At 40.4% G+C, this 12658-nt stretch overlaps 1 protein-coding gene across 4 annotated transcripts in view; it reads right to left on the bottom strand.

Moving 5' to 3' along the window:
- The window catches only part of pcsk5b (proprotein convertase subtilisin/kexin type 5b), a 77816-nt gene that overhangs the window by 34128 nt on the left and 31030 nt on the right, over positions 1 to 12658 (bottom strand). For 3 of the 4 annotated variants that reach the window (XM_030104624.1, XM_030104626.1, XM_030104627.1), the window contains exons 10-11: positions 8357 to 8460; positions 6559 to 6676 (exon numbers count right to left, since the gene is read on the bottom strand). In XM_030104624.1, the coding sequence (XP_029960484.1) occupies positions 6559 to 6676; positions 8357 to 8460 (222 nt within the window). Of the gene's footprint in view, positions 1 to 1505; positions 1509 to 6558; positions 6677 to 8356; positions 8461 to 12658 lie in introns of all 4 variants that reach the window. The other variant, XM_030104625.1, reaches the window with a different exon arrangement.

Here is a 12658-nt window from a genome sequence, read left to right as displayed (position 1 = left end):
CCATGGCTTATATTTACTGCCCGGCACCTTAAAGATGAGCTGCTCATCACTTTGATAAATATCACACACCAATACCTTTATGACTGTCCATTGATCAAATGATTGTTTGATTTTCAGAAAGCATGAATATATTTGCCTTTGTTGTTGTTAATCACATTGAGTCGGGACAAACCACTTTTTTTTTTTTTTTATCTCAAATGGTCAATTCACTTGCAGCTTTTAAACCTCCAAACAAAAGAATAAAATTCAATTATAAAATCCAAAAAATAAATCTTCTACATTGGTTGAGGTTTGTGTCCAAAGATATAAAGAACTTCTTTCTATAATGTTGTTTTGCTACTAAACTATAGCGTCAACTGTGAACTGATAATTATTTGTGAAGCAACTGATTGGAGTGAAAAATGGTGTTTGAACTTATAATTCAAAAAAAAAGTAAACAAACACCCTCTGACATGGGTAAAATGCAAGAAATACTTTGCTGATAAGATGTAGCTGTAAAACAATAGAAGAAAGCTGCGGCAAATGAATGCATCATCAAATTGACGATAGTAAATATACGAATGTGAGTAAAAACTGCAAAGTGGATTGGTTTGATAAGAGGGACAGGTCATGTTGCCATTTCAAGGTCTCACCGACAAGCTGAAACCAGATAGTGGGTTAAAGTTTAAAGCGGTCGTCATCTTCATGACACTGGACTCATCTGGTGATCGTCAACCCTGCATGAACCGTGACTGTGCCTGTAGTCTGGTGAGGCTGGACACACAACACTCCTTAAAGCAATCACAACCTGCATCTAATTTGACTGATGTAAACCAAACATCTTAATTAGATTTTTAATTTCTCAATCGATCTCTTGAAAAAGCAAGGATCTGAAATGTCAACACGAATATCGTCCGGTGGACCAAGGTATACAGTAACTTTCATCAGAAGTTAAGACCACTGAGTATGAGCTCTCTCACACCTGGTGACTGTCACTGAGTGTGTTTACATGTATACAGAAATATAATTATTCAATACCCGGAGTCAATAGATTATTCAAGTGATCATGTAAACATCAAAATGCAGATCATGGCAGTTAATCGCAGTAGCAAGGAGTATCATTCCTCACCAAATGCTGATGTGTTTGTGCGTGTCTAAGTGTAAAGGAAAAAAAGGAACACGGCAAACATGACGTGCAGTTGGAGAAACTCGACAAAAAGCTGCTTCTGAGTGAAGCAGAGACAAATTTCATGTTAGATGAAAACACTGAACACTGCCAACAGACTGTAGGAGTCACTACTCCCAACAAGACAAGCCCAGATGGTTTTAAAAAAAAACAGAAATCTGAGACTGAGGTCATCACACACGTAAATATTCAGACAGGAATCCCATAATGGGCTGAAACCAGCAATCATAGGATTACTGAAGTGCATGTAGTTGTGTCCAAGTATTACAATTAGTGGTTCGCTGATGACAAGCTGGATTTTGAAGCAAACCGTGGAGGACGTAAGAAGAACCATCAGCACCTGCTCTACTTAAACTGTCACTTTAAGATAGAACCATATATTGAATGAATTTTTTTCCAGCGTTGTGATTGAAGCAAACGTCGTTAGAATGAAAACGAAAACCTCAAACTAAAAACATTTGCAGTTGCTCCATGGCGAGTTCACAGCTTATTACCTCAACAAGGAAGAATTTCTGTCTCCAGATATAAAAAAAACAAAAAAAAAGTCTACAAAATCAGTTTTGTTGTTCCTGCGATTGCTTAACAAGCTGTATCTATTTGGTGCAGACTCAACAGGCGCCATCAATCTATCAATTTTCATTTTTTTTTAATTAGATTTTGTTGATCTTTTTAGTACTCCCACCTCGCAGTGAGAATATCTCAGGTTGGATGTCAGTATCATTTTCTTTCTGTGTGGAGTTTGCATGTTCTTCCTATGCATAGACGGGTTTCAGCGACTCTCAGCCGCCCACAGACTTGACTGTCTGTCTCTCTGTGTTGTAACTGCTGAACTGTCCGGGGTGTAACCTGCCGTCTGCCACAGTCGACTGGCATCAGCTGCCCGCCCCAATTCTAAGCTGGATAAAGCAGATGGAAGGAACTGCAACTCAACACCTAAAAGTGAAGTAGCCCATAAAAAAAAGGATCATGAAGGCTTTCTTGCAGACACAAGACTTTGGAGAAAAGAAGTCACAGCAGTCACATGTGAAGCGCAAGAACCAAAGAGACAACTTGATTGCATTCTGGGTGTGTGCACTGGAAACTACAGCAGAGTTGGTGTATTACATAAAAGCAGGAAAAAGGTCACTGTGACACTTTTTTTTTAAATATTCTGTACAGTGGAGAGTTGAAATAAAATGACCAGTACTATCAGTGACTTGTGTTTGATTCTGTAGCAGAAATTTTTTTCACAGCTTTCCCATACATCTGGGTCGCAGTCATGTCCGTGACTTTTCGTTACTAAGTGATGGAGCACAAATGTTTATCTTTGTGAGTAAAATTCATGAGAGCAATTATTAGCTGATGGAAACTGTTTTCCTTCACACGTCTCCGCAAGTTCTTCACATTTGGCTCAACAATATATTGGAACGAAGAGCAACACAGCGACTTATTTAATGACTGAGATGTTCTCCATTGCCATTTAGGCCGTGTCATTTAAGGTCAGCTGTTAATAATTGCTGCTGAATATAATTTTGTTCTGCAAAATGTTGAAATTGGCAGTAAGAATGAAGCCAATGATTTCCACATTGAAACGTTTGAATTAGAGTGACTGGTCTATAAATTACAATTTTTTCTAATTAATTACAGCACTGAATTCAAGTCACAACAACAACATAATTTAGATTAAACAGGAATTTTAATCGAAATGAAACTTGGCAAATATTTCCAGAAACAGAAAAACGATCCATAGTAACATTTCTCTTGAAACTGCCTTTTCCAGCACGATCTTATTGGCTGAGCAAGAAATACAGACACTAACACTCCCTTCAGTGTAACAAAACGGGGTCTTGGAAGTGATGGTGTGGCCCCCACAGATCCACAGGATCTAAAACGAGTTCTCAAAAATATCTTAAAGCACCCTTTCTACAGGTTCCTTAAAAACTGTGTGCAAGTGAGCTGAGAATAAATAACGCTACATGAAAGACACAGGGTGATCAGACCAAACTCAGACTTATTTCCTGATAGTTCACTTTGCAATTTGCAACCGTGTTATTTTGAAAGCACTTACGAAGCTTCCAAAACCAGCCCAGAGGTTTTGCACACCACTGGATGTAACTGTATCAATCAGATGTATCCGGGTTTTTTTTTTAAATCTGGTATAATTTTCCATTGAGTACTTTACTTTATCTACTGTACCTTTTCTTTGCTGCTGTAACACTGCAGATTTCCCCAGGGTCTGACTAATAAAAGGTATCTCACCTTATCCTAAACTTACTGAGAACAGAAAGACAAAACAAAGTGAGCTCAAGCTGACTTGATGGAATGAATAACAAAGAGAAAACTCTGATTGTCTCTGTCCATGACTGTTTGGAAAGCGGTCAGCGTGAACGTCTGGGGAGTCTGGAGCTGATATAACAGCCCCGGCTTCTCTATGACACTGCGCAGATAGCTGAACATACGCAGGGGACCCGGCAGGGGCAGATGCACAGCTGATTAGCAGCAGCCTGATTGCACACAGATCACGCTGTTTTCCCAGTGCGTACTCCAAGTGGGGAGTGGAGATCGACTGCAGACAGACATTACCGAACGCAGTGAGAGGGGCCAGCCAGAGGGTGTGTGGAAACACCGCGAGAGGTGACGACTGCACTTATGAAGCAAGGTCCACACGAAACCCATGTACATAGAGTTTAAATGCACTGCATTGTGAAAACTGTCTGCATCCACTTGCTTTAATAACAAATCACTATAATTCTACTCTTTTGCATGCTTGTTCTGCACGTCTTGAAAATCCATGACATTCATAACAAGGTCACTCTGACATTAGATAGAAAAGACTGACAATTTTTGGTCACGACAGTATTTTCAGACTGAATTTCATTTTCTTACAAAAGCAAAAACATAAATGGAACCATAAATCCGCCCAACGAAGTTAACTAACATTCCTCTAATGCTACTCATAAACAGAGAAAAAGCCAAAATTACACTGTTGCTTTCACTAGTTTCGTACCAGTGTGTATTTCTCCATTAGCCAACACATAATACATGAGCGCAGAATTCTGAGTATGACTGCCTCTGACACAAGCTGGACTTTACATAAGCCTCATATGGTCTGACTTGTGCACTGGAGCAGAACAGACAGAATGACACTGATAATGCTGCAGTCGCTGGCCGCTGAGCCTTCAACTGAAAGCAAACCAGTCCAGGGCCCGGGTTCAGCCAGCCAGCCTAAAACAGAGCTGTGCTCAGGCTTCCAGCTGCATCAAGAATAACAAGCTGTGAAGCCCTGGCTTGCTTTGTGTAAGTGAGTGTGTGTCCATGTGTGTTTGTGTGTGTGTGTGTGTGTGTGTGTGTGTGTGTGTGTGTGTGTGTGTGAGAGAGAGAGAGAGAGAGTGTGTGAGCGTGCATAGTAAAGGTCTTATGTGAGAACCACCCTGCCAGAACTAATGCTTGGCCCCTATCAAGGTACAGCTTGCACAATCACACTTTCAAACACATGCCAATGCAAAACACCAGAGATTGAAAAAAATAAAGAAAGAAAGCAAAGTAAAAGACAGTTGGAGTGAGGGAGAGAGAGAGAGGGAGAGAGGGAGAGAGAGAGGGAGAGGGGGGCAAGGGTTTACAGAGAGGCACACAAAAACCAAACTGTTCCCTATTCAAAGTGCAGCCCAGGTTAAACTTTTACTTCAAACAGAAAACAGCAAACAATGTCAAAGATACAGGCTACTACAATTATTTTGTCTGTTGAACTACAACAGTGATGGCCAACTGGAGGCCTGAGGGCCAAATATGGCCCTGTCCCCATCCTGTACAGTCCGTGAATCATTTTTCCAAAAAAGGTGAGGAGAAGACAAACTCTACTGAATGTATATCAATCAGATATCAACAATACATAGTTTTATCTCACTTTATGGCATAAGTGCATGACTACAATATGACTTCCTGGAACATGGGATGAATTTTTTTTGTGCTCCTCGCATTAAACTCTCGACCACAGAAGAAGTAATCTGTTAGAGGGACTTTATGTAAACATACCAGTCTGCGTGCTTTGGCTTTGGCACCTTTAATCCAAATTAAAACAAAGCTGCAACATACAAGGCAATATGCCACAACATTGAGGCCCCTGACAGGGCAACTGATTGAAATCTGTTATTATCTGGATAATGATTTGGTGCTGAGCACCGACATTGCATGGATGCTTTGTTAACTCCGGGTTGGGCTGGAGAGGCTTTCTGGATGGAGTCTGGATGTTTTCTTCATGTACTCTGGTTTCCTCCCACTCTCCACCAACACGTCTCTGATCAGTGGGTCTGGATTACCTATTTGTAAGAATGTGTGTGTGTGTGTGTGTGTGTGTGTGTGTGTGTGTGTGTGTGTGTCTCTCTGTGTTTTCCTTATAACGAAAAACCTGCAGAGTTTGTACCCTGCTTCCACTCGGTCAGCTGAGGTCAGCTCCAGCAGCCTAAAGTTGGATAAAGAGCTACAGAGGATGGATGGGCAGGTGGGTCTCTTTGGCATCGGTTAGAGGGAAGAGAGTGAATATTATCCCTGAATGTGTTAAAAGCAAGGGAAATGGAGAACCAAAATGATTCCAGTCAGTCTGATCATTTTCAGATTTGACAGCTAGGTGAAACACACTGTCCCCAAAACTGCAGCTCTGAGATTTCCCCAAGTGTGCTGTGCTCAGTGTTCATCAAAAGTGGTCCAAAAAAAGAGAATAAACATCTGTCATCATTTCCATAGGCGGCCATTGTTCACTGACACATCGTCACATGGGAGCTCTAAGGATGCACAGGCAGAGTCTCGGTGCAAAGGAGATCAGGATCATGTCTTTACAAGAAGAATTTCCTGCTTCCAAACTATTTCATTGATGATTTGGCTGATTTGTGAACGGAGCACACAGGTAAAGTGATTGAAAATGGTGAAACAGAGCATCTGTCTCCTCGCCACACATCTTATTCACAGACCCAAGCAAAAGAAGAATTCCTGCAGCTCATTTGACTCCATTACACATTTCAAAAGCTCTTTGTGAGTTCTCGGCTGGTAAAAATATCACCGCAGTAATCCCACACAGCCGCAGCATTGTTGTGGAGGCTATTAAAGTTTCTCACAACAGCTGTCCAAAATGTCTTTTGTTTACATGTTTTGGTCCAACGTTGCCGGTGTAAGTGAAAACAAACTGCAGTAAAATCCAAACCCTTTTTCCCCTCTTTGGCTCTAAAGTGTGAAGAAGGTCTTAGAAAACAGCGATTCTAACAGGTTGTAGATGCATTTCTGTGTTTCTGGACAGCATATGTGTGAAAATGCCATTGTTAGTTGATTATATTTGATCTGGAGTGTGATGATTTCTTTGACCTGAAATCAGTCAAATATACTTGATGAGATTTGGACTTTTTGTCGGGTGGTCGTCTTTCTACCTGATCTGTCGGTCTGCACTCTCCACGCAGACATGCTGAGCCGGGACTGGTTTCCACCTCTCGGCCTCCTTGACCATCGCCTCAGCGTCCATCAGACCGAAACCGTACAGATGGCTGACTGCAGGAAACAGCGAGAAGCCCAAGCTGATCAAACCGCAACCTGACTCAATTGTTGTGCACAACTATAATAACAATGATGACAAACTTTATTTATAAAGCACTCTCCTAAAGTGCTTTCCGATTCAGAAGAAGCACTTTACATTATTAATAAAATCTGGAAGGCAAACTAGAAAATAAACATGGCAAAAGGAAAAAGGGCATACGGGCATCGGCAAGTTTTGTGAGTGAGACAGAAAGAAAGAAAAATATGACACAGAGTTAGGTGATAAATACAGCACAGTGTAATAAAAATGTAGATATGAATAAAAAAGACTATTATAATTGTATGTCACACATCCGCAGAAAGTTAGGGTTTGAGTTTGTTCTTTGATTAAAATCTTCTACGAGATTCAGTTTTCTTTTATTACTTGTGCAGAAGTTAAATTAAGCATAACTGAAAATCTTTGGCAGGTTTGCTTCCTCGCTGGACAGTTTCACATTTCTGGAAAAGTAAAACATTTTTAACTACACATATTAAATAAAGTGAGTGGGCAAACTGAAAACCCCTGGTGCTATAAAAAATATTCTGAACATGTAGAATAAACACAATGAATTCGGTATAAGTTTTTTTTAAAAAAAAAAGGAAATTATAAAGTTTGGAAACTTCCATCTAGTGTGTACAGATACTCAAAAATAAATGCCTTTCATATTTCCCCGACACCCCCTCCCTCGTTCTGTCACTTGGAAAATCTCCAGGCACACTGGGCCTGCAGCCTGGCTGACCCTTCACTCTCCCTTTCTTGGTTACTTTCCAGCACAAACAGACACTCACACACGCACGCTCTATACGTGCACTCAAAGTTACAAAACAGCACCCACCACATGGACCCTGACAGATGGCAGCTGGCGGCACGGTAGTTAAGTGAGCAGAAACGAAACATTTTTGGAAACTGTTCGGCACCTTTTCTGATCGGCGGAGACTGAATAACCACAAACTGTACTGCATGTTAACGTCTCTGCAACTTGTCCTGTCTGTCACATCCACTTCATCCCACTGTGTTGCCGTAATCTGAGTGAGTGCAAGAGCTGCTTATGTGTTGAAGCTATCTGTGCACAAAAAAATACCCACCATGATTTCTTAAATTTACACTGATCTGAAAGTGAAAACAAAGACTTTGCGCTAATGGGAGGATCAGGAACATTTTCAAACATACTACCACCATCATAACAGTGAAATGCACCAATAGCAACAATAAACAAATCATATTTCAAAGACTTTAAATGAATTGTTCTATGCCAATCTTCATTTATAAAACTTATGCGGAACCATTCCGTTCTAGAAGGTCTGAAATAAAACAATCTGCTCATTTACTTCTTCAGAAGACATCAATTCACTTTAAGGCAGCCACAGGAACATCTGTATTCTATTCCACTTTATACAACTTAGCGTCACATGTGGCTGGAGATATGCTGCCAGTCTATGAAAAGGCAAACGCAGACTGGAGTATAGTATGGAGCACATGTAAACGCCACACAGAAAGACTTGAATCGGGGATATTCTTGCTGAAAAGTCAGAATATCACCACTATTCTGCAGCTCTTCACAGGAGCCGTTCTTCTTTTACGCTTTCAGAGATTATCCACATCTCCAGCAGCGTGCGTGTGTGTGTGTGAGCGAGCGAGTGAGCGAGCGTGCATACCATTGTATCCAGCAGCATTGGTCTTCCAGTCAGGAGCGCTGAGATGTCCGGCTCTGGAAGTCTTTACAATGATGTGTTGAACATCTCTCCATGTTAGAAGAGGACTGGCAAAAGAAAGCACACATACACACATACGTGTTAGTCATTGCAATGTGATAAGATAATATATAATTATTGTTGAGGGCCCCCTAACTGAGAATGAAACGCTGTTCAGAAGATGCAACGGATTCATAAAAAGCTTGTGTGTCTCATGAAATCCTCATTTTGTCCTGTATTTATTTACATTTTACACTTGCCCTCAACCTTTTTGGCATTGATGTTTACAGAAAGTGATGTAAAAACACCCCCGCATTAACGATGCTGTCTAATCAGCACCTTGATATGATTCACCTGCGAGGCGGACGGATCGTCTCGGCAAAGGAGATGTGCTCACTGACAGAAAAGGTCTGAGATCTTTGAGTTCAGCTCATGAAAAATTTGAGCAAAAAATAAAAGTTTTGTGTTTATAGTTTTGTTCAGTGTAATTCCTTTTGTAAAAGTACACTTAAGAAGACGATTACATTTCAAAGAAGGTAAAGAAAACAGGATCACATTCGGTTAGTTGGAAGATTACCGAGAGAGAAAACTAGACGGGGCATGGAGTGTGGGCTCGAGACGCTTGTAGGTCCGTCCCAGGTTTCTCAGATCTTACGTGAGAGCCATTATGAGATGGCAGCCATGTGTCTCAACTGCTTTGATGTCCAAATGCCACATTAAAGGAAAAACCAGGAAGAAGTGGGTCACCAAGTTTCCTGGGATTCCCTTTCCATCTCATATGCTGCCCAGATGCTCTCGCCGTCCCCTCGCCTGTTGAGACCTTTACAATTCGCAACACTTCCAAGTTTTTTGACCTACAATTAATATTTTGGGGTTCCAACCCAACATGTTGAGCTTTAGGAGTCAATAAGAAGCAGAGGTGATGTAGCGGCAGAGGAGAGCAACAGCTTGGCCTCTTGAAAAGTTGCGTAAGAGCAGGTTCCTTCACAGTGTTCTGTGATCTATTAAACCAAAGAAGAAGAAGAAGAAGGAGGAAAAACACTGGAAAACGTTTAAAATCCTGAACATCTGGGCCACGTCACTCCGTCACACATCTTGCTGCTGGCTTTCAGGTTATAACCAAGAGCTGCTTTCACACATGCTCTTTATTCTGTAATGTTCAAGCAGTTTCATCTATAACAGCGGGTTAATACTCCTATAAGGATGGAAAAAAAAAAACCCAGTCAGCCTGGGAGTGGTCCATGCGGGAGAGATCTAAAGCACAGCTGAGAAGAAGGACTTGACTTTGAGGGGTTTTTTTTTTCCCTCATTCAGGATCACATTCAGATTAGTCCATCAAACATTCCACATGAAGCCTCAACTTTTGAAGATATTGATTTCCAAACTGGATTAACAGAAGCTCCGCTGGCCTTCATCTTTTATCAGAAACGAGGAACATTTGTCTGGAGTTTGGAGAAACCATCAAAATAATCTGAGTAATCTTCAGTATTTTAACCATGTTGAGTATTTATGGTTGAAACAAAGACAAAACATTCTAAACACAATGAAAATGAGATACTGTAGGTATGCTGAAGGTTAGACGTGAAGATAGAGGGTTTGACATTTCAGATCTGAGGTTGAGTTCGAGGCTGAACATGAAGGGTGAAAGTTTCAGATACATTCAAGGTTGTGCATCAGTTACTTCTTTTATAACAGCCATTTCGTTTTGAGGGACAGAAATCAGCCTAACTCATTACAGCTGAGGCAACATTTGCATTTCTCCCTTTATGCTCGTTGTCATTTCAGACCTGAGCAGATCTTTTCTCGTGGACACGTCTGCAGGTGCACAATGTAATTCACTGGACATTTTTAGTGATGGATTCATACAAATAAAGACACTTGGATGTAGAAGCAAAACTGTGTTCACGTTGCTTCAGATTTTAATATGCTCATTAGTTTTTAGATATGTATTAGTTCTGAATAGAGCAGCATGACATGAGTGAAATATGTGATTTTCAATATTATTGTCAAGTGTTATGATCATGACCTGATGCCAGATAAATAAACAAACACCTGGCGGTGATTCATTTATTCTTTGGGATTTGTAATTCTAATTTACAGTGTTCTCTTTCCCTTCGTGTACACAAATTTTAACCTGATGCAACCACATTGCAATTGTTGCTTTGTTTTTCCCACATCACATGCATGTCTGCGGTTAACAGTCTTTGTGTGATTTTTCTTTAATTGTTGTGCTCTGGTGCATGTCACTTCTGGCCTGCTGCCACCAGCTATGATGTAACGTTGAAATAATGCAGTGAAATACAACCTGTTGTCAACACGATGTAGGCCAGTGGGGCTCCCACTGAGGTGCCAAACACACGGACATGCATTGTGCATGGAAACAACATTTATCGCTTTTTATTCATTGGCTCGCTCTTCTGCGATCAGTAAACAACAAATGTTTACATTGCAGTGACAACAAATTTGCAGTGGATCGTGCAGACCTATTTCTCAACTTAAAGTCTGTATTGGAGTTTTTCTCCTGTTCTTAAAGTACGTCAAGCTGAAAATAAATACATCAGTCATTCTTTCTTTAATTTGCTGCTTTATATTTTTAGCCTTACATTAGCATGATGTGAACAATTAAGATATTTAAAAATATATATATTTTTTTCACTTTAGAAAAACCAATTCCATCCTCATGACACCCTGAATATAGCACCTTGCGAAATGTGATCAAGAATCAAAAATAGAGATTATCAATAGTTGAAAACACAGAATCAAGTAGAAAACGATTAAAGAAGGCAGCACAGATAACTACTGTGAAAAGTCAGAATAATTAGTGGTCAGATCAATATTAATAGGCTTAGCTGCCACTGTGTAATTATGGTTCCATAAATGTTTAATGGTCATTAATTAAAAGTGACTTTGGCACAGTTATCTAGGCCATGACCGCCTTCTCATAAACAAGCCAATACTAATTAATGGAGTAGCTCACATTCAGGGGAACCAGCACCGAATCAAAAGAAGATATAGGCTTTGTTGGTACTTTTCTCAACTATAATTACAGACGAAAACACACTAGAAAAATCTAAGGGGAGAATGCAAAGAGCAAAGACAGGAAGGAAAAGTGGCAGCAAGACATTTCATCGACAATTTCCCTCAGTTTAGAAAAATCACTGAATGACGTTGGGTATCCATCAATATTTTCGTTTTGCAGAGTTTTCCTCACTGGATTGAAAGTTAAAGCAGAAAATTTGAGAATAAAAAGTTACATTTTCGCTTATTTAAGTTTCAAGCCTGCTTATTGATTTCCTAAAATTTCCCAGGAGATTTTGTTATACGTCTTTCATGTGGAGAGCAGTTTGTGCTCATTTCTGCTTCATCCCTCCTAATTTCCTCCCCGACGTTTTGTGTCTATGTCTTCACTCACTTTTCCATTTCTTCACTTCCAAGAACACAAGGAAAGAGTAAAGACATTAAAGTCCCCGAAGCCCAAAAAGGTTGCCACTTAAATTTGGCAAAACCTTCAGAGAACTTTCTGTAGTAAGATATTCCAAACCGGTGTCAAACCAAGAAGAAAAACGGTTCACAATGGGCGCTTTAGCAAAGTCTCCCATAATGGCATCTTTACATGTTTATCACAGAGCCCACTGGCCCTCGTTCTGCGGTTAAAAGAAGATGCAATCAGTCGAGTGCACAGTTTATCCAAACAGTTTTCTTTTCCATCTATCATACTGTCGTCTCTTTGACTGCATGTGCATGCATGCAAAGAAGGGAAATTAAAAAAAAAGAAAAGAAAAAACACTTGACCCAGGGGAGTTAAAAACACAATGTTAACAGTGTTTGAGGCAGAAAGTACAAACAGACAGAAACTTGGAGCCGGCTGAAGAAAGCAGGTGAGCAAGAACCAGTGTGTGATAATCTTGTTGAGGAAACAGGCTTATGAGCCGCAGCACTGCCTGGAAACTGAGAATATTTTCTAGAGGGAGGATTTGGATTGGATTATCCAGGTTAAACAAAGTGACCTCGGCTAACTGAGCTGCTCAACATGCGATGATTCAGAGTCTCTGCACCTTCGCCGCACCGTTTCCAATTCATGAAAATGAAGCTTCTCAATGGGTTTCAAAGTGTGACAGGTCCGCTTCTGCTGGGCCTCATGCACAAAAATCTCAATGCTGAAAGTGTGAGGACAGGATAAAACATTCTGGTACGTTTCAACAGGACTGAAAAAAATGTTTTTTTAAAGGAACGAATGTCAGATTTCTGAGATTAAATGGGCTGAAT

The sequence above is a fragment of the Salarias fasciatus genome, chromosome 12 (genome assembly GCF_902148845.1).
Source record: "Salarias fasciatus chromosome 12, fSalaFa1.1, whole genome shotgun sequence".
Taxonomy (NCBI): Eukaryota; Metazoa; Chordata; class Actinopteri; order Blenniiformes; family Blenniidae; genus Salarias; species Salarias fasciatus.
This window is presented reverse-complemented; position numbering and strand designations above follow the sequence as displayed.